The sequence below is a fragment of the Panthera onca genome, chromosome B3 (genome assembly GCF_046562875.1).
Source record: "Panthera onca isolate mPanOnc1 chromosome B3, mPanOnc1 haplotype 2, whole genome shotgun sequence".
Lineage (NCBI taxonomy): Eukaryota > Metazoa > Chordata > Mammalia > Carnivora > Felidae > Panthera > Panthera onca.
The window spans coordinates 29,612,862-29,634,987 of record NC_138344.1 but is presented as its reverse complement, the minus strand read 5'-3'; the positions used below and the strand labels follow the sequence as shown (position 1 = coordinate 29,634,987).

Here is a 22,126-nt window from a genome sequence, read left to right as displayed (position 1 = left end):
CCTCCCACTTTGGTCTTCTTCTTCAGTACTACTTTGGCTATTCGGGGTCTTTTGTGGTTCCATACAAATTTTAGGATTGCTTGTTCTAGCTTCGAGAAGAATGCTGGTGCAATTTTGATTGGGATTGCATTGAATGTGGAGATAGCTTTGGGTAGTATTGACATTTTAACAATATTTATTCTTCCAATCTATGAGCATGGAATGTTTTTCCATTTCTTTGTATCTTCTTCAATTACCTTCATAAGCTTTCTATAGTTTTCAGCATACAGATCTTTTACATCTGTGGTTAGGTTTATTCCTACGTATTTTATGCTTCTTGGTGCAATTGTGAATGGGACCAGTTTCTTGATTTGTCTTTCTGTTGCTTCATTATTAGTGTATAAGAATGCAACTGATTTCTGTACATTGATTTTGTATCCTGCGACTTTGCTGAATTCATGTATCAGTTCTAGCAGACTTTTGGTGGAGTCTGTCGGGTTTTCCATGTATAATATCATGTCATCTTCAGAAAGTGAAAGTTTGACTTCATCATTGCCAATTTTGATGCCTTTGATTTCCTTTTGTTGTCTGATTACTGATGCTAGCACTTCCAACACTATGTTAAACAACAGCAGTGAGAGTGGACATCCCTGTCGTGTTCCTGATCTCAGGGGGAAAGCTCTCAGATTTTCCCCATTGAGGATGATATTAACTGTGGGCTTTTCATAAATGGCTTTTATGATGTTTAAGTATGTTCCTTCTATCCCGACTTCCTTGAGGGTTTTTATTAAGAACGGATGCTGAATTTTGTCAAATGCTTTTTCTGCATCAATTGTTAGGATCATACGGTTATCTTTTCTTTTATTAATGTGATATATCACATTGATTGATTCGTGAATGTTGAACCAGCCCTAAAGCCCAGGAATGAATCCCACTTGATCATGGTGAATAATTCTTTTTATATGCTGTTGAATTTGATTTGCTAGTGTCTTACTGAGAATTTTTGCATCCATATTCATCAGGGATATCGGCCTGTAGTTCTCTTTTTTTGTTGGGTCTCTGTCTGGTTTAGGAATCAAAGTAATTCTGGCTTCATAGAATGAGTCTGGAAGTTTTCCTTCCCTTTCTATTTTTTGGAATAGCTTGAGAAGGATAGGTATTAACTCTGCTTTAAATGTCTGGTAGAATTCCCCTGGGAAGCCATCTGGTCCTGGACTCTTATTCGTTGAGAGATTTTTGATAACTGATTCAATTTTTTCATTGGTTATGCATCTGTTCAAGCTTTCTATTTCTTCCTGTTCCAGTTTTGGAAATTTGTGGGTGCTTAGGAATTTGTCCATTTCTTCCAGGTTCTCCAGTTTGTTGGCATATAATTTTTCACAGTATTCCCTGATAATTGCTTGTATTTCTGAGGGATTGGTTGTAATAATTCCATTTTCATTCATGATTGTATCTGTTTGGTTCCTCTCCCTTTTCTTTTTGAGAAGCCTGGCTAGAGGTGTATCAATTTTGTTTATTTTTTCAAAAAACCAACTCTTGGTTTCATTGATCTGCTCTAGTTTTTTTTAGATTCTATATTGTTTATTTCTCCTCCGATCTTTATTATTTCTCTTCTTCTGCTGGGTTTGGGGTGTCTTTGCTGTTCTGCCTCTATTTCCTTTAGGTGTGCTGTTAGATTTTGTATTTGGGATTTTTCTTGTTTCTTGAGATAGGCCTGGATTGCAATGTATTTTCCTCTCAGGACTGCCTTTGCTGCATCCCAAAGCGTTTGGATTGTTGTATTTTCATTTTCATTTGTTTCCATATATTTTTTAATTTCTTCTCTAATTGCCTGGTTGACCCATTCGTTCTTTCATAGGCTGTTATTTAACCTCCATGCTTTTGGAGGTTTTCCAGACTTTTTCCTGTGGTTGATTTCAAGCTTCATAGCATGTGGTCTGAAAGTATGCATGGTATGATCTCAATTCTTTCATACTTATGAAGGGCTGTTTTGTGACCCAGTATGTGATCTATCTTGGAGAATCTTACGTGTACACTGGAGAAGAAAGTATTTTCTGTTGCTTTGGGATGCAGAGTTCTAAATATATCTGTCAAGTCCATTTGGTCCAATGTATCATTCAGGGCCCTTGTTTCTTTATTGATCCTGTGTCTACATGATCTCTCCATTCCTGTAAGTGGGGTATTAAAGTCCCCTGCAATGACCACATTCTTATCAATAAGGTTGCTCATGTTTGTGATTAATTGTTTTATATATTTGGTGGCTCCTGTATTCGGCGCATAGACATTTATAATTGTTAGCTCTTCCTGATGGATAGACCCTGTAATTATTATATAATGCCCTTCTTCATCTCTTGTTATAGCCTTTAATTTACAGTCTAGTTTGTCTTATATAAGTATGGCTACTCCAGCTTTCTTTTGGCTTCCAGTAGCATGATAGATAGTTCTCCATCCCCTCACTTTCAATCTGAAGGTGTCCTCAGGTCTAAAATGAGTCTCTTGTAGACAGGAAATAGATGGGTCTTGTTTTTTTATCCATTCTGATACCCTATGTCTTTTGGTTGGCGCATTTAGCCCATTTACATTCAGTGTTATTATAGAAAGATACGGGTTTAGAGTCATTGTGATGTCTGTAGGTTTCACGCTTGTAGTGATGTCTCTGGTACTTTGTGGTCCTTGTGACATTTCACTCACAGAATCCCCCTTAGGATCTCTTGTAGGGCTGGTTTAGTGGTGATGAATTCCTTCAGGTTTTGTTTGTTTGGGAAGACCTTTATCTCTCCTTCTATTCTAAATAACAGACTTGCTGGATAAAGGATTCTTGGCTGCATATTTTTTTTTCTGTTCATCACATTGAAGATTTCCTGCCATTCCTTTCTGGCCTGCCAAGTTTCAGTAGACAGATCCGTCACGAGTCTTATCGGTCTCCCTTTATATGTTAGAGCGTGTTTATCCCTAGATGCTTTCAGAACTTTCTCTCTATCCTTGTATTTTGCCAGTTTCATTATGATATGTCATGCAGAAGATTGATTCAAGTTTTGTCTGAAGGGAGTTCTCTGTGCCTCTTGGATTTCAATGCCTGTTTCCTTCCCCAGATCAGGGAAGTTCTCAACTATGATTTGTCCAAGTACACCTTCAGTCCCTTTCTCTCTCTCTCTTCGTCCTCTGGAATCCCTATTATACAGATATTGTTGCGTTTCATTGCATCACTTAGTTCTCTAATTCTCCCCCTCATACTCCTGGATTTTTTTTATCTCTCTTTTTTCAGCTTCCTCTTTTTCCATAATTTTATGTTCTAATTCACCTCTTCTCTCCTCTGCCTCTTCAATCTGAGCAGTGGTTGCCTCCATTTTATTTTGCAGCTCATTTATAGCATTTTTAGCTCCTCCTGACTGTTTCTTAGCCTTGATGTCTGTAGCAATAGATTCTCTGCTGTCCTCTATACTTTTTTCAAGCCCAGTGATTAATTTTATGACTATTATTTTAAATTCATGTTCTGTTATATTGCTTAAATCATTTTTGATCAATTCGTTAGCTGTCGCTACTTCCTGGAGTTTCTCTTGAGGAGAATTCTTCTGTGTCATCATTTTGGATAGTCCCTGGAGTGGCGGAACTGCAGGGCACTTTCCCTGTGCTGCCTGGGGTAACTTGTGTTGGTGGGCGGGGCTATAGTCAGACCCGGTGTCTGTCCCCAGCCCACCGCTGGGGCCACAGTCAGATTGGTAGGTACCTTATCTTCCCCTCTCCCAGGGACAGGACTCACTGTGGAGTGGTGTGGCTCCTGTCTGGGCTACTTGGACACTGCCAGGCTTGTGGTGCTGCTTCAGTGGGATCTGGCGTATTAGCCAGGGTGAATCCGCAAGGTGCACAGGGGTGGGAGGGGCAGGCTTAGCTCACGCTTTGCTGTTGGTGGTCCCCTGCGGCAGGGGCCCTGAAGCACCGGGAGGGAGGCAGGCAGACCCTTTGGAGGGATGAATCCACAAAAGCACAACATTAGGTGTTTTCGCGCTGCAAGCAAGTTTGGTGACGGGAACTGGTTCCCTTTGGGATTTTGGCTGGGGGATGGGTGAGGGAGATGGCCCTGGCCGGCACCTTTGTTCCCCAGTGACCGAGCTGAGCTCTGTCTTCCCGGGCTCAGCAACTCTCCCTCCTGTTGTCCTCTCGCCCTCCCTGCTCTCTGAGAGCAGAGCTGATGACTTTTAACCCTCCAGATGTTAAGTCCCGGTGGCTGTTAGAACTCAGGCAGTCCGGCCCCTCTGCTTTTGCAAGGCAGACTCAGGGGCGCTCTGCCTTACTGGGCGGTCTGCCCCTCCACCGCCCCGGCTCCCTCCCCAGTCCGCTTAGCGCGCACTGCCTCTCCGCCCTTCCTACCCTCTTCCATGGGTCTCTTGTCTATGCTTGGCTCTGGAGAGTCCGTTCTGGTAATCTTCTGGTGGTTTTCTGGGTTATTTAGGCAGGCGCTTAGAAATCTAAGCGATCAGCAGGACGCTGTGAGCCCAGCATCCTCCTATGCTGCCATCATCAGGAGTTCAGGATTGTAAGAATTCTATAAGACTAAAGCAGAAACCACAAAGGAAAGTATTAATAGGCTTGATTTTTTTTTTTTAATGCTTATTTATTTTTGAGACAGAGAGACAGAGCATGAATGGGGGAGGGTCAGAGAGAGAGGGAGACACAGAATCTGAAGCAGGCTCCAGGCTCTGAGCTGTCAGCACAGAGCCTGACGCGGGGCTCGAACTCACGACCGTGAGATCATGACCTGAGCCAAAGTCGGCCGCTTAACCGACTGAGCCACCCAGGCGCCCCTAATAGGCTTGATTTAATAGAAATAAAATATGCCTTTCCACATAAAAGAAAACCAAAAATAAAATTCGAATTTAAATAATTCTTTCATCTGTGCCAAAGGATTGGTAGCCATAATAGTAATAATAATAGTAGTAGTAAATGATTTCAAATTAAGGAGAAAATGATGCAGATTCCACTGGAAAAAAATGACAAAAGCTACCAACATGCAAATCCTAAAAGAAGACATTTAAATGGGTGGTAAGAAATTTCAGCTTCACTAGTAGTGATAATAAAAATAAATAAACAAAACAAATACAAAAAACAAATATTTTGCTAATGAATTTTTAAAAAATAAACACTGTTACTAAAATTTGTATAAGAAAATGAACTTGTCACATACTGAAACTCTAGCACAGAAGTCAGCAAACTTTTCCTGTAAAGTGCCAAGTAATAATTATTTCAGACTTTGCAAGCAGTGCTGTCTCTCCCAAGCCATTGACATTTCTAAAATAAGATACTGTTGAGGAGGTTCAAGGGAAATGGACACTTTTTATCTGGCTGAGTTATAATTTGTTAGAACCTTTCTGAAAGGTGATTTGACAATAAATTGTCAAAAGCTTTAGACTTTATTTGGATAATCTTTTATATGAATTTTCTTGTTTTCTAACAACAAATGTCAGTTTTTAAAAAAAAAAATTTTTTTAATGTTTATTTTATTATTTTTGAGACAGAGAGAGACAGAGCATGAATGGGGGAGGGGCAGAGGGAGAGGGAGACACAGAATCGGAAGCAGGCTCCAGGCTCTGAGCCATCAACCCAGAGCCCGACGCGGGGCTTGAACTCACGGACCGCGAGATCATGACCTGAGCCGAAGTCGGACGTTTAACCGACTGAGCCACCCAGGCGCCCAACAAATGTCAGTTTTTAATGTGACAAGAAAATCGCAACCACTAGATTGAATGCAGAGTAAGAGAGAAGGAGATTCTGGGAGTTATGGAGGTTCCCATTGAGGGCATTAGGGATAGTGAAAATGCTGCCTTAGGAAAACATTTTAGTAAAAATTGTGCATCCTGTCAAGGTTTGGGGAACAGTGAAGAAGAAGTTAGCTTTCCCAGCAAAGAGCAGGGAAATGTTTATGTTCCCACTCCCGTGTAGAAAAAGGAGACTTCATATTTTCCTGTGTATTCTTCATTTAACCCTCTCATCTGTTTTTCTGTCTTGATCTCTGTTCTACACACTTAGTTTTCCAGGGCATCATACACCAGTTTAGTTGTGTAGTAGGCTCAATTAATACCATTGTCTTTTTAATGTGTTTTTAGCTGGGTATATGGAGACTTTTAAAACCTAAGTAGTGTATCTCATATCTTTGTAACCCCAAAGCCCATTTTAGATGTTACTGTGCTGCAGTGGGTGGAAAATCCTGGACCATGCGTCATCTGTGTTCCTTCCTGGTAATATGGTAACTTGCCGGTAAACAGTACTCTAGGGAAAAATTGTGACCTGATTATGTTTTCACCCAGCAACAACCAGAAAAAAGATGAAAAATTTTTCTTTTTTCTCTGTTAATTTAATCTGTTGTATGTCTTGAATTGACAGACCAACTTCTTTGGCATGGGAAGTAAAGAAGATGTCTCCAGGACGTCATGTGATTCCAAGTCCATCAACAGATAGAATAAGTGTAACATCAAATGCTCGAAGAAGTTTAAATTTTGGGTGAGACAAACTCAAAAAAGCCTACTAAGGCTTACATTATAGTAAATTATTTTCTGTGAATAATACAGTGTTATACAACTGGTATTTCACTTAAAAAAATCCATGTATATGTTTGTGTATATGTTTGAAATTGTTTGAATCAAAGTTTAAAAAATCCAGTAAAGTTTAACTTTTAGAAGATTTTATAAAATGTAATATATTCAAATATAATTAGGATCCAAAAATTAAAACTCATGAACATATTTCATGCTAAATGATTCATAACATGAACTGGCAATTTCTTTATAACAAAAGATCTAAATGTATATCATAAACTATGTTACTGTCATGAAATTACATCTTTATGCATTGTAATCCCATCAGTGCAGTTTTATAATTGTTATTTTATGCAGTTATATTTTAAATCAATAGAAGAAAAGTTATAAAGAAAGAAGACATTTATATATTTTTTTGTATTTATTACCTATGTAGTTACTTTTGTTAGTGCTCTTTATATCTTAATGTGGATTCAGGTTACTGTCTATTTTTCTTTCATTTTGGCCTGAAGGACCCCCTTTAGTATGTCTTGTTGGGCAGTTTTTCTCAGTTTTTATTTTGAAACTATCTTAATTTGTCCTTTAGTTTTAGAAGGATAGTTTTGTAGTGCATAGAATTCTTGGTTGAAAATCTTTTTCTTTCGGGACTTTGAATATGTTCTTTGATAGTGTCTATGTCAATAGATTGACAAATTAGTGTACATTTATATTATTAAATGATAAGAGTTTCAAAATAAAATATTTAAGTTATATATGTATATTTTTTAAAAGTCCCCATTTAACTGAAATTTTCTTTTAAACTGAATGAATGAGAGCTTTTATATCATCCCTCTTCCCATACAATATATTATATTAAATTAATGAAGTATTAGACCAACATAAATTTTTAAATATATTTGACTTAAATTGTTGTTGTATGGTACTCTGTATATGTGGATACACACACACACACACACACACACACACACACACAATTAAAATTTAAATATATTAAGCATATATTTAAAATTTTAACTTTTGGGGGGAAAAGTCAAGCAGTTTTAGGGTGCCTAGGTGGCTCAGTCGGTTAAATGCCTGGCTTTCACTCAGGTAATGATCTAGTGGTTTGTGAGTTCGAGCCCTGAGTCAGGGTCTGTGCTGATAGCTTGGAACCTGGAGCCTGCTTGGGATTCTCTCTCTCCCTCTCTCTCTCTGCCCCTCCCCTGCTTGTGCGCGCGCTCTCTCTCTCTCTCTCTCTCTCTCTCAAAAAAAAAAATTAAAAAAAAAGAAACAGTTTTGAAATGTGTTAAATTTATTTAAATAGACATGACATAAATAGTGATAGTGACATTTATATAGCAAATCAGTAGGGAGTAAAATGTTGCACTGATTTTTTTTTTTTCTTCTTCAGATATAGGGGAGAAAGAGAGTATATAAGCAGGGGAGGGACAGAGAGAGAGGGAGGGACAGAATCTTAAGGCTCCATGCTCACTGTGGAGCCCAATGCAGGGCTCAATGTCACCACTGTAAGATCATGACCTGAGCCGTTATCAAGAGTTGGATGCTTAACTGACTGAGTACCCATGTGTCCCCTACATTGCTTTTTTATTTGGAAACATTTCAGGTTCTTTTTTTTTTAATCAGGTGTATTCCATTTCTTTTTTATTGACTGCGTAATATTTCATCATATATATTTTTTCACTTTTTAAATTTTTTCACAAATTTTTTATTTTTTATAATGTAAATATTTAATATGTAAATATTAAATACCACACTACTGCACAAGCAATGGGCCAAATGAGAAATCAAATGGCAAATAAAATATGTCTCAAAGAAAAAGAAAATCCAATATTCCAAAACCTATGGGATGCAGCAAAAGCAGATGTTAGAGCGAAATTAATGCTATAAATGTTTGTGTTAAGAGAAAAGGTTGAAATAAGCAATATTACACCACAAGGAACTAGAAAAAGAAGAAACTTAGTCAAAATTTACTAGAGGAAGGAAATAACAAAAATCAGAAATAAATAAAACAGAGACCAGAATAATATTAAGTATGTATTTAAAGTTTAAAAAATTTTAACTTTTACATTTGATTTAATAATGCAGAATTTTCTCCATAGGGGTTCACCTGGCACAGTAGCTGCTCCCCGTCTGGCTCCCACAGGTGTCAGTTGGGCTGACAAGGTAAAGGCTCATCACACAGGCTCCCCTGCTTCTTCAGATGTATCACCTGCCCAGTCTTGTCCACCAATAACAGTGCAGAAGACTTCCCGCAAAAATGGCAAGTGACATTGAATCAACCTTTTTATGTGGTAGACAGGTGGAAGGCTATGGAATTTTACTTATTTTATTTAAAACTGGTGCTAATAGTATTGCATATTTACCTTTTGTATCATTTATGTGATATAATTTGCCTTGAAATTATCTTAAAATAATAAAATAATCTTTTGTAGATCATTCTAATCTCAGGTTTGCTCTGTGTAAACTTGAAGGAGAGTGATTCTTTAAAAAAAAATTTTTTTTAGTGTTTATTTTTGAGGGAGAGAGAGAGAGACTGAGTGCGAGTGGGGCAAGGGCAGAGAGAGAGGGAGACACAGAATCCGAAGCATGCTCCAGGCTCTGAGCTGTCAGCACAGAGCTTGATGTGGAGCTCCAACTTACGAGCCATGAGATCATGACCTGAGCTGAAGTTGGACATTTAACTGACTGAGCCACCCAGGCACCCCAAAAGAGAGTGATTCTTTTGCTAATTCATTTGTAAGATCCTTTATAACTCTTTTGACTTAAATAGAAAAAAAAATGACTACTAGTTCATTCCCTAGGCAGTATACTCTTTTTGTGTCACTACTTCATTTCATTAATATTTGAATACTGTTTTAGTACTAAAAATGATATTCTTATCTTTGTTTACACCTTTGTTTTCTATGCCATCAGAATAATTAAGGGGCACAAATAAATGTAAGGACTGTTATTCCAAGGACCTGCTTATCCCATAAGAATTTCCTTCATGGACTTTGACAAAAGTGGTGTTTGTACTTTATCATACAAAACCTAGAGTATACAATGCAGAAGCAGAGGTCATGGGAAGCTATTTTAAGAAGAAACTAGAGTCAGCCTTGATTTGGGAAGATCAATGTTGATACAATGGGGAGGATAGGCACCATGAGGGATGACTGGGGACTAGGGAGTAAGATGTCTGTTTACTTTTAAAGTTTTTATTTATTTATTTTGAGAGAGAGAGAGAGAGTGAGAATACACGTACGCTCACATGGGGAAGGAGTAGAGAGAGAGGGAGAAAGAGAATCCCAAGCAGGCTTCGTGCCATCAGTGTAGAACTCGATTCAGGGCTTGATTTCACGAACCGGGAGATCGTGACCTGAGCCGTGATCAAAAGTCAGACACTTAACCAACTGAGCCACCCAGGGGCCCCTGGGATTGAGATTCTTATTAATCAGAAAGAGAAGTAATGAAAATGAGAAATATATCAGATCTAACTGGAATCTCTTTTGGAACACAAACATTATCTTCTCTCTTTTAACTGAAAGTAGTCTGAACTTAGAACATAAAAAATAAAAACTGGTTGTTTAATGTAAAAAAAAAAAAAAGATCTTCCTTCATAAAGCCTTTTTATTTAGACATCAAGAATGAATTTTTTTTTAAATTTTAAACATTTACTAAGTAAGTTGTGCTAAACTTCTGATATATAGAAATGTATATCCACATAACTATATATACACACACATATAAATTATATCAATAGTAATATTTTGAGCTTTACCTATGAAATTAATTTTATTTTTGGTCAAATATTTCATCTGTATAATAAACCTAATCTGTTCATCAGAACCTTAAATCCATCTGAGGTAAGGAATATAATCCTGGGTAGGACTTGGATATGGTAGTGGAATGGTCAGAACTGCCCCTAGCCCATACAGAATGCCTTGGTACAGTTTAGAAAAGGGAGTCTGAGTGGATACAGTCATACACCCATAAACTTGGCTTGGTGAGTAGAGCCTGGCAGGATTTCAGCTCTCACTGTCTCAGCCCGGTGCCCTTATGCAGGGCATAACCTGCATATAGGTGGCAGTCCTGGAAGGAGCTGCTCAGTGGTAGAGTGAGCAGAAAGTGGTGATCAGGCCACCCTTATACTGCTTTACTCCTGTCTGAAAAAAGATTGATTCAGTTTGGCTGAGTTTGGTCAGATAGGGGGTCCCTTCTGCTCCTTCAAGCCACTTCTGTTGATTTGGTTGAAGAGGGAGATCTCCTTGAAATGGAAGAAGATCATTTTCATGTTCAGGTGTGCACATGGCTATGCAGCATCCAAGTGGTTTTTCAGGGCCTAATCTTAAGAAATAACCCATGGTTCATTTGTGATTTCTAAAAATTATGCTGTCAAGCTGACAGTAGGTGAGCTGTAATTTCTCTCTTTAACTGTCCTTAACCTTTAAGTACAAACCATAAGGAAGGCCTGTTCTAAAACTACTAAGATGAATTCATCACTAGGAGTGGGAGATCAAACCATTGCTCTTGGAGCCTTGTCTTGACTGCCTTTAACCCCGGGTATGTGGAGAGGCTGAGGGGAGAAGAGAGGAGCCAGTGGGCAATCTCTAGGCCATGCTCTCACCTTACGCACGTGGGCCAGAGGCTCAGGGTGGTGCACTTCTCCAGCCAACCCCTTGGCAAGGCAGGTGCCCTAGGTCTACGTCTACCAGGCTGTTGCCGAGGGCTCCACCGGGTCCTCCCACTCTATCTGCTACTTCAGGGCAGCCACGAGGCCATTGGGCCCAGGGACGTACTCGTGCCTGGGCTGCCCCCTCCTCCAACCTCGAGTGAAGTTTTTGTGTATCTATAGAGGCTTGGATTTTAGAATAATACTAAGTAATCGTGAATTTGTGTTGTAAGTTAAGGAGTAACTTCAGAATACTGCTTTCTCCTTTCTTTAGTGAAAGATCCCTTTGGAGCTTCTTGGTTCAGAAAGAAATGTTTTATTGGACATAGCAAAGGCATTGCCACCTTTGCATTATGGATATTCTTTTTTCCATTTTTGTCTCAGTAAGGTGTGTTGACCTATTCAAATAATACTTCTTACTCTTACCCAGTATGTTGCCTTTGGTTTCTCTATACAGACTGAGTACTAGTAATGGTAGTAGTAGTAGTAGAAAATTGAGAGTAGTCATGAGTTCTTTCTTCTAGGAGAAGGTAGGAAAATGTGGGATCATCAAGTTTAGTTTTTGTATTGTGAAAGAGTCTGAGAAAAATGTGTTGCATCATAATTGGAAAAAATATCTTAAAAGAATCATGATATTGGCATATATGATGGTTTTGTTTAAAGCATTACTCTCAGATTACTCTCATAAATATAAGTGTGACTTACTTGGTTGAGATGAAATGAAAGATCTTGATTATAACTAGGCTTAAAGTATCCATGTTCATATATAAGCAAATTTTGTTTTTGACTACTTTGGTCTCGGGGTTTGGGGTTTTGATGCACTTTTATGAAAGTGAATTATGGTGCATATAATTTTTTTTCTTTTCATGTGTTTACCATTTTAAATGTCTTATTTGATGAAACATCTGTGCAAGTCACTGTTTTTTAATGGGTTGTCTTTTTCTTATTGAGATATGAGAATTATTTTTTTTTGGTTATTTTATTTTATTTTTCTCAACAGAATAATTTTATTTTTTTAAATTTACATCCAAATTAGTTAGCATGTAGTGCAACAATGATTTCAGGAGTAGATTCCTTAATGCCCCTTGCCCATTTAGCCTATCCCCCCTCCCACAACCCCTCCAGTAACCTTCTGTTTATTCTCCATATTTATGAGTCTCTTATGTTTTGTCCCTCTCCCTGTTTTTATATCATTTTTGTTTCCCTTCCCTTATGTTCATCTGTTTTGTCTCTTAAAGTCCTCATATGAATGAAGTCATGATTTTTGTCTTTCTCTAATTTCACTTAGCATAATACCCTCCAGTTCCATCCACGTAACTGCAAATGGCAAGATTTCATTCTTTTTGATTGCCAAATAATACTCCACTGAATATATATACACCACATCTTCTTTGTCCATTCATCCATCGATGAACATTTGGGCTCTTTCCATAGTTTGGCTATTGTTGATAGTGCTGCTATAAACATGGGAGTGCATGTGTCTCTTCAAAACAGCACACCTGTATCCCTTGGATAAATGCCTAGTAGTGCAATTGCTGGGTCATAGGGTAGTTCTATTTTTAGTTTTTTGAGGAACCTCCATATTGTTTTCCAGAGTGGCTGCACCAGTTTGCATTCCCACCAACAATGCAAAAGAGATCCTCTTTCTCCGCATCCTCACCAACATCTGTTGTTACCTGAGTTGTTAATGTGAGCCATTTTGACAGGTGTGAGGTGGTATCTCATTGTGGTTTAGATTTGTATTTCCCTGATGATGAGTGATGTTGAGCATTTTTTCATGTGTCAGTTGGCCATCTGGATGTCTTCTTTGGAGAAGTGTCTATTCACTTCTTTTGCCCATTTCTTCACTGGATTATTTGTTTTTTGGGTGTTGAGTTTGATAAGCTCTTTATAGATTTTGGATACTAACCCTTTATGTGATATGTCATTTGAAGCTATCTTCTCCCATTCTGTTGGTTGCCTTTTAGTTTTGCTGATTGCTTCCTTTGCTGTGCAGAAGCTTTTTATTTTGATAAGGTCCCAGTAGTTCATTTTTGCTTTTGTTTCCCTTGCCGCTGGAGACGTGTTGAGTAAGAAGTTGCTGCGGGCAAGATCAAAGAGGTTTTTGCCTGCTTCCTTCTCAAGGATTTTGATGGCTTCCTGTCTTACATTTAGGTCTTTCGTTCATTTTGAGTTTATTTTTGTGTATGGTGTAAGAAAGTGGTCCAGGTTCATTCTTCTGCATGTCGCTATCCAGTTTTCCCAGCACCAGTTGCTGAAGAGACTGTCTTTATTCCATTGAATATTCTTTCCTGCTTTGTCAAAGACTAGTTGGCTATACGTTTGTGGGTCCATTTCTGGGTTTTCTCTTCTGTTCCATTGATCTGAGTGTCTGTTCTTGTGCCAGTACCATACTGTCTTAATGATTACAGCTTTGTAATATAGCTTGAAGTCCGGGTTTGTGATGCCTGCTGCTTTGGTTTTCTTTTTCAAGATTGCTTTGGCTATTTGGGGTCTTTTCTGGTTCCATAAAAATTTTAGGATTATTTGTTCTAGCTCTGTGAAGAATGCTGGTGTTATTTTGATAGGGATTGCATTGAATATGTAGATTTCTTTGGGTAGTATTGACATTTTAACAATATTTGTTCTTCCTATCCAGGAGCATGGAATCTTTTTCCATTTTTTTGTGTTTTCTTCAATTTCTTTCATAAGCTTTCTATAGTTTTCAGTGTGTAGATTTTTCACCTCTTTGGTTAGATTTATTCCTAGGTATTTTATGGTTTTTGGTGCAACTGTAAATGGGATCAATTCCCTGATGTCTCTTTCTGTTGCTTTATTGTTGGTGTATGGGAAGGCAACTGATTTCTGTGCATTGATTTTATATCCTGCAACTTTACTGAATTCATGAATCAGTTCTAGCAGGGTTTCTTTTGTGTGGAATCTTCAGGGTTTTCTATATAGAGTATCATGTCATCTGCGAAGAGCAAATGTTTGACCTCCTCCTGGCCAATTTGGATGCCTTTTATTTCTTTGTGTTGTCTGCTTACAGAGGCTAAGGCTTCCAATACTATGTTGAATAACAGTGGCGAGAGTGGACATCCCTGTCTTGTTCCTGACCTTAGGGGGAAAGCTCTCAGTTTTTCCTCATTGAGGATGATATTAGCGTTGGGTTGTTCATATGTGGCTTTTATGATCTTGAGGTATGATCCTTCTATCCCTACTTTCTTGAGGGTTTTTATCAAGAAAGGATGCTGTATTTTGTCAAATGTTTTCTCTGCATCTCTTGAGAGGATCATATGGTTCTTGTCCTTTCTTTTATTGATGTGACGAATCACGTTAATTGTTTTGCGGATATTGAAGCAGCCCTGCATCCTGGGTATAAATCCCACTTGGTCGTGGTGAATAATTTTTTTGATGTATTGTTGGATCCACTTGGTTAATATCTTGTTGAGGATTTTTGCATCCATGTTCATCAGGGAAATTGGTCTGTAGTTCTCCTTTTTAGTGGGGTCTCTGTCTGGTTTTGGAATCAAGGTAATGCTGGCTTCATAGACAGAGTTTGGAAGTTTTCCTTCCATTTCTGTTTTTTGGAACAGCTTCAAGAGAATAGGTGTTAATTCTTCCTTAAACGTTTGGTAGAATTCCCCTGGAAAGCCATCTGCCCCTGGTCTCTTGTTTTTTGGGAGATTTTTGATTATTGATTCGATTTCCTTACTGATTATAGGACTGTCCAAATTTTCTATTTCTTCCTGTTTTAGTTTTGGTAGTGTATATGTTTCTAGGAATTTGTCCCTTTCTTCCAGATTGCCCATTTTATTGGCATATAATTTCTCATAATATTCTCTTATTATTGTTTTTATTTCTGCTGTGTTGTGATCTCTCCTCTTTCATTCTTAATTTTATTTATTTGGGTCCTTTCCTTTTTCTTTTTGATCAAATTGGCTAGTGGTTTATCAGTTTTGTTAATTCTTTCAAAGAACCAGCTTCTGGTTTCATTGATCTGTTCTGTTTTTTTGGTTTCGATAGCATTAATTTCTGCTCTAATCTTTATTATTTCTTGTCTTCTGCTGGTTTTGGGTTTTATTTGCTGTTCTTTTTCCAGCTCTTTAAGGTGTAAGGTTAGGTTGTGTGTCTGAGATCTTTCTTCCTTCTTTAGGAAGACCTGGATTGCTATATCCTTTCCTCTTATGACTGCCTTTGCTGCGTCCCAGAGGTTTTGGGTTGTGGTGTTAGCATTTTCATTGGCTTCCATATACTTTTAAATTTCCTCTTTAACTTCTTTGTTAGCCCATTCATTCTTCAGTAGGATGTTCTTCAGTCTCCAAGTATTTGTTACCTTTCCAAATTTTTTCTTGTGGTTGATTTTGAGGTTCATAGCATTGTGATCTGAACATATGCACGGTATGATCTCGATCTTTTTGTACTTGCTGGGGGCTGATTTGTGTCCCAGGATGTGGTGTATTGTGGAGAACGTTCCATGTGCACTGGAGAAGAATGTGTATTCTGCTGCTTTAAGATGAAATGTTCTGAATATATCTGTTAAGTCCATCTGGTCCAGTGTGTCATTCAAAGCCATTGTTTCCTTGTTGATTTTTGATTAGATGATCTGTCCATTGCTGTGAGTGGGGTGTTAAAGCCTCCTACTATTACAGTATTACTATCATTGAGTTTATGTTTGTGATTAATTGATTTATATATTTGGGTGGTTCCACATTTGGTGCATGTTTAGAATTGTTAGGTCTTCTTGGTGGATAGACCCCTTAATTATGATATAATGCCCCTCTTCATCTCTTGATACAGTCTTTATTTTAAAGTCTAGATTGTCTGATGTAAGTGTGGCTACTCAGGCTTTCTTGTGTTGACCATTAGCATGATAGATGGTTCTCCATCCCTTTACTTTCAATATGAAGGTGTCTTTAGGTCTAAAGTGGGTGTCTTATAAACAGCATATAGATGGGTCTTGTTTGTTATCCATTCTGTTACCCTATGTCTTTTGTTTGGAGCATTGAGTCCATTGACATTTAGAGTGAGTACTGAGAGATATGAATTTATTGCCATTATGTGGCTTGTAGAGTTGGAGTTTCTGGTGGTGTTCTTTGGTCCTTTCTAATCTTTGTTGCTTTTGGTATTTTATACACACACACACACACACACACATATATATATATATATAAAATATTTTTTTAAAATCTTTTCTCCCCACAGAGAGTCCCCCTTAACATTTCTGGCAGGGCTGGTTTAGTGGTCACAAACTCCTTCAATTTTTGTTTTTCTGGGAAACTTTTTATCTCTCCTATTTTGAATGACAGCCTTGCTGGATAAAGAATTCTTGGCTGCATATTTTTCTGATTCAGCACATTGAATATATCCTGCCACTCCTATCTGGCTTGCCAAGTTTCTGTGGATAGGTCTGCTGCAAACCTGATCTGTCTTCCCTTGTAGGTTAGGGACTTTTTTTCCCTTGCTGCTTTGATGATTCTCTCCTTGCCTGAGTATTTTGTGAATTTGACTATGATATGCCTTACTGATGGTCGGTTTTTGTTGAATCTAATGGGAGTCTTCTGTGCTTCTTGGATTTTGATGTCTGTGTCTTTCCCCAGGTTAGGAAAGTTTTCTGCTCTGATTTGCTCACATAAACCTTCTACCCCTATTTCTCTCTCTTCTTCTTCTGGCACCCCTATGATTCTGAGGTTGTTCCTTTTTAATGAGTCACTGATTTCTCTAATTCTTAAATCATGCTCTTTTGCCTTAATCTCCCTCCTTTTTTCTGCTTGGTTATTCTCCATAAGTTTGTCCTCTATATCGCTGATTCTCTGTTCTGCCTCATCCATCCTTGCTGCCGCAGCATCCATTCATGATTGCAGCTCAGTTATAGCATTTTTTATTTCATCCTGACTAGTTTTTACTTCCTTTATCTCTGCAGAAAGGGATTCTAATCTATTTTTGACTCCAGCTAGTATTCTTATTACCGTGATTCTAAATTCTGGTTCAGACATCTTGCTTGTATATGTGTCGGTTAAGTCCCTGGCTGTCGTTTTTTCATGCTCTTTCTTTTGGGGTGAATTCCTTTGTTTCGTCACTGAAGGGAGAAAAGGAATCAATGAGGTAGAAAACATTAAAATAAAAAAATTAAAATGAAAAAATATTAAAATTCAAAAATTAAAAACACAGACACACAAAAAAATCGAATAAATGATGCTACATTCTAGGTGTGTTTTGGTCTGGGTGTTGAAAGTGGCTTGATAGATTAGAGAAAAAAGGGGAAAGAAGAAGAAAAAAGGAAATCGTTTGAAAATTTGACAAAATGAATACACTGAAGCAGACTAAAATGAAATGATGGAAGTAAACCAGAATTTGAAAAAATTTACACAAAAGTAAAAAATATAGTAGAAAAAAATTAAAGAAAAATATTTTCAATAAAAATGAAAAATAAAGATGAATTTTTTCTGTTTCTGTATTCAAGAAAAAGAAATGAAAAAGATAAAAAGAAAAAAAGGAAATTGTTTGAAAATTTGAAAAAAGGAAAACATTGAAGTAGACTAAAATAAAATGATGCAAGTAAAATAGAATTTCAAAAAACTTACACAAAAGTAAAAAATATAGTAGAAAAATTGAAAAAATATTTTTAATAACAATTGAAAATAAAAATGAATTTTTTCTTTTTCTCAAGAAAAATAAAAGAAATGAAAAAAAGAAAGAAAATTGAATAGATGGACCTGCTAACAGATTGAAATATGACTGAAATTACTTTGTTTACCCCTAGAAGTTAGATTCTGAATCTCTTTATAGTCCATAAACTAAAGGCGGTGAGACTTGTGTTCTTGATGAGCAAGTTTGGCTGAGCGGGTTAGTTAAACGGCTCTGTTCTCCACTAGGTGGCGCTGGTAGCCTGCTGGGGTGGATTGTTGTGGCGCTTGTAGGTGCATATGCCCATGTGTGGGAGTGGTGAAAATTGTGTCACCCAGCTACCCAGTCTTTAGTATCAGAACTCTGTTCTCTCCAGTCAGCAATTGTGCACCTGTCCTTTGTCTTCAGCTTTTAGCTACTCCCCTCTTTTATACTGTCTGTGACCAAGCCCCAGGTAGTACCTCTTTCCTGAGTTTTGTTTCAGTTACAGCTGTTTTCCCCAGCCCCTTACTTCTGAGGGACTGCAGCTTTGACTCGTTCCCCTCTGTGGGAGGGTCTCACCGAGCAATGGCCAAATGCCGGCTGTACCCAGGAAAGTTTGTGGGTACTGTGCTGCTGCTGAGGCCCAGAGATTGCGGCCAGGTGCTAGCCCGCCCCAGAATAAGTTTGCAAGATAGTGTAGCAGCAACGTTTCAGGGGTTATGGAATATCACAACACACATCTGGCACCAGGCTTCACTCTTTTTTTTTTTTTTTTTTAATTTTTTTTCAACGTTTTTTATTTATTTTTGGGACAGAGAGAGACAGAGCATGAACGGGGGAGGGGCAGAGAGAGAGGGAGACACAGAATCGGAAACAGGCTCCAGGCTCTGAGCTGTCAGCACAGAGCCCGACGCGGGGCTCGAACTCACGGACCGTGAGATCGTGACCTGGCTGAAGTCGGACGCTTAACCGACTGCGCCACCCAGGCGCCCCCCAGGCTTCACTCTTAACGACCTTATTCCAGCGCCAGCAAATGTGGCCATTCTCTGCGGTCTGCTGGGCCCAGGTTGCCTTACAGCTTCTACCAAATGTCCTTCCAGCAGTGGAACTGCTTCTCCCTGTGTGGCCCGAGAACCCCACTCTGCTCTTGGGGATTCACCCTTCCCACCAGAGCACCGCCAGGTATCGAGCTGTGGAGTTGCAGTCTCTGCACTCCCCTGTTTGCAGTCTTAATGGAATTTAAACCCTTTCCTTTCTCCTTTCTCCCTTTTTAGTTCAGTCCCTGCGCCTGTTTCCAATTTTCCACTTTCTCTCCAGCTGCTTTTAGGGAGGGTGCTTTTCCCATATTCTCCCCACCATCTCCGTCCTCTCTCTGCACGCAAAAGCACCTCCCTGCCCTCCATGGCTTCTCTCTCCTCACGTTCACCTCTCCCCGCTGTGTACCTGCTGAATTCTGTGGTTCAGGTTGTGCAGATTGTTGTGTTAATCCTCAGATCAGTTTTGTAGGTGTATACGATGGTTTAACGTTGGTCTGGCTGTATTTCATGTATGCGAGACACACAAAAAACTTCCACGCTGTTCTGCCATCTTGACTCCCTCAAGTAATTTATAATAGCAGTAGCTTATAGTATTGAAATTTGTAATGATAGCTTATAAAAATGATTTTTGTTAAAGGTGATAGAGCACATACATTTACTTTTTTCTTTCCCTAACCTCAACTAAAATGATATAGAAAGATTTACTGTTTATTTATTTTTGAAAGAGAGACAGAACTCAAGCGAGAGTGGGGCAGAAGGAGAGAGACAGAATTGGAAGCAGGCTTCAGGCTATGAGCTGTCAGCATAGAGCCTGACGTGGGGCTTGAACTCATGAACCATGAGATCATGACCTGACCTGAAGTCAGATTCATAACCAACTGAACCACCTAGGCACCCCTAAAGGAATTTACAAATAAGACTTAAGGGAGAATAGATAGGAGAAGAGTTAATGAACACATTTTTGGAAGTTAGAAAGTAGAAAGACATATTCTAGTTTCAAATGTTAGTGGTGACATTTGAGTGAATTAGGTGAATCCTGGACCCAGCGAGTGGGCAAAACTGTAATGCAATCCAGTTTGCTTCAGAGAACTCCCAAACGAGTAGGAAATTCCAGAGCAGGTATGTCTGGAAGTGAGGGTAAAGGTAGGGATTATATGTTAATCATCCCAAATTCTCCCCACTTGCCTTCAGCTATGAGTAGTAGGATTACTGTATTTCCCTCACCCCAGCAGAACATTGGAGGTTATTTCTGTATAGAACGTAAAAGAGATGGTATCTTACTGAGGGATACCAGGCAGATACAAAAGTTGGGAGTGCTGTATTGATAACAAGGAGATTAAGTGAAAGACTGTAAAGATAGTGTTTAGATGTGCCTCATCCTTGCATCTACTTCAAGCCTTCTTCTCTCTCCCACTGAACTACCAGGTTTGCAGATCAAGAGAAAACACAACCGAGGAACAAATCCAGAACCAGTGTAGATAATGAGATAATTGGTCTTGATGTTGACATGTAATTGGATGAGTGTCTGGTAGTCTCACAAGACTTTGGAAATCTGAAGCCAGATTGTGGACTACAGTAGATTGTCTGCAAATATGGGTGCCAGCAGTTTCTCCCATTCCTATGCATACATGCCACTCCCACTGTCAAGTGGTAGAGTCTGTTTCCCCTCCCCTTGAATCTTAAGTTTGTCCTGTGACTTCATATGATTAATAGAATGTGACTGATGTGACTGGTTAAGTTCCCAGCCTAGCCTGTACAAGGCCTTGCGCTTACCATTATCATTTTCTCCTGTGGAAGTCAGCTGCCATGTAAGGAAGCCCAGGATAGGCCATTGAATAATGAGAGACTATGTGAAGAGAAAGAGGTGATGAGAAGGAGAAGTAGCTATCTCCACCAACACATGGTACCAAGACTTTAATTTAGGCATGTTGATGAAGCCATCATGAACATTCTGGCCATATTTGAACCACTCTAGCTGACATCATGTGGAGATGAGAGGAGACCTCCCTCCACTGAACACTCCTCAGATTTCTGACTCAAAAGTTATATGGTTAGTGTTTTAAGATCCTAGGTTTTGGGCTTCTTATATAAAAATAGATAATGGGAATATCCAATATTTGAATAACAGGAGTTTTAGAAAAAGAGAGAAAGAAAGGAAATTATGAAATTATTAAAGGAAATTTACTTTAACAGAAGGATATGTTTCTTCTTATAGTATAATTATGTAGAAGTATAATTGCTTCTGCTAAACTATCACTAGAAGCCACAAGAAAATTGAACAATGTCTTCAAAATTATGAAGGAAAATGATTTCTATTTTTTTAATGTATTTATTTTTAGAGAGAGAGCACAAGTAGAGGGGGGGAGCAGAGAGAGACAGAGGGAGAGAAAGAATCCCAAGCAGGCCCCATGCTGTGAGCACAGAGCCCGATGCAGGGCTCAATCCCAGAAACCTTGAGATCATGACCTGAGCCAAAATCAAGAGTCAGATGCTCAAATTACTGAGCCACCCAGGCGCCCCTGAAGGAAAATGATTTCTAATCTAAAATAGTGTGTTCAAATTATCTGTTAAATGTGAAAGTAGGCCAAAGATATTTTCCTTCATGCAAGATCTCAAAAAAAATTTTTTTTTACCTCCATGGACCCAATCAGTGCTGGACGGAGCCAGCCCAGAAGAGAGGCCAAAGTAATACTCTATGGTGCTGATGCCACTATGATAGCTGTGTACCAGTTGTAGGGAGCAACCAATCCAGATTTGTGATGGTCCCAGTTCTCCGGAAGAGAGGAATCCAGGAAGACAAATGAAATTCTTAAAACATCTGATGTATTTGCACACATCAATAAGATATTTAAAATTTAGGAGAGTTGGGGTTGAATTAATTCAGAGTGTAGTAGAAAATATTGAGGCTAAATAATGGAGCAAAACAAAATAGGAAATAGGAAAGTTCATAGAGGCACATAAGAGGCACAACTGTAAATCGAGTCTATGAAGGGATAGAGTGAATGGTGCAAAGGTAACGTTTGAAAAGATAAACCCTAAGAATTTCCCCAAACTGTTGAAAGACATCAAGTCTCATATTTAAGAAGCACTGTGAACTCCCAAGCAGAAAAAACAGAAAACAAATCTCATTAGGTGTAATATAGTAAAAATACTAAAAATCAAAGAAAGAGAAAATCTTTACAAGTAGAGCCAAAAAAAAAAAAAGAAAAAGAAAAAAAGAAAAGAAAAAAAAGTGAGCGTGAGAGAGAGAGACTATAGTTGACCCTTGAACTACCCTTGAAAATCCATGTATAACCTTTGTCTTCCCCAGGACATAACTATGCATAGCCTGTTGTTGACTAGAA

The 22,126-nt window shown here is 38.5% G+C and overlaps 1 protein-coding gene across 3 annotated transcripts in view; it reads left to right on the top strand.

Moving 5' to 3' along the window:
• Window positions 1–22,126, top strand: part of SCAPER (S-phase cyclin A associated protein in the ER) — a 522,888-nt gene that overhangs the window by 92,140 nt on the left and 408,622 nt on the right. For all 3 annotated transcript variants that reach the window (XM_060617955.3, XM_060617952.3, XM_060617953.3), the window contains 2 exons: window positions 6,358–6,474; window positions 8,609–8,769. In XM_060617955.3, the coding sequence (XP_060473938.1) occupies window positions 6,358–6,474; window positions 8,609–8,769 (278 nt within the window). The remainder of the gene's footprint in view (window positions 1–6,357; window positions 6,475–8,608; window positions 8,770–22,126) is intronic.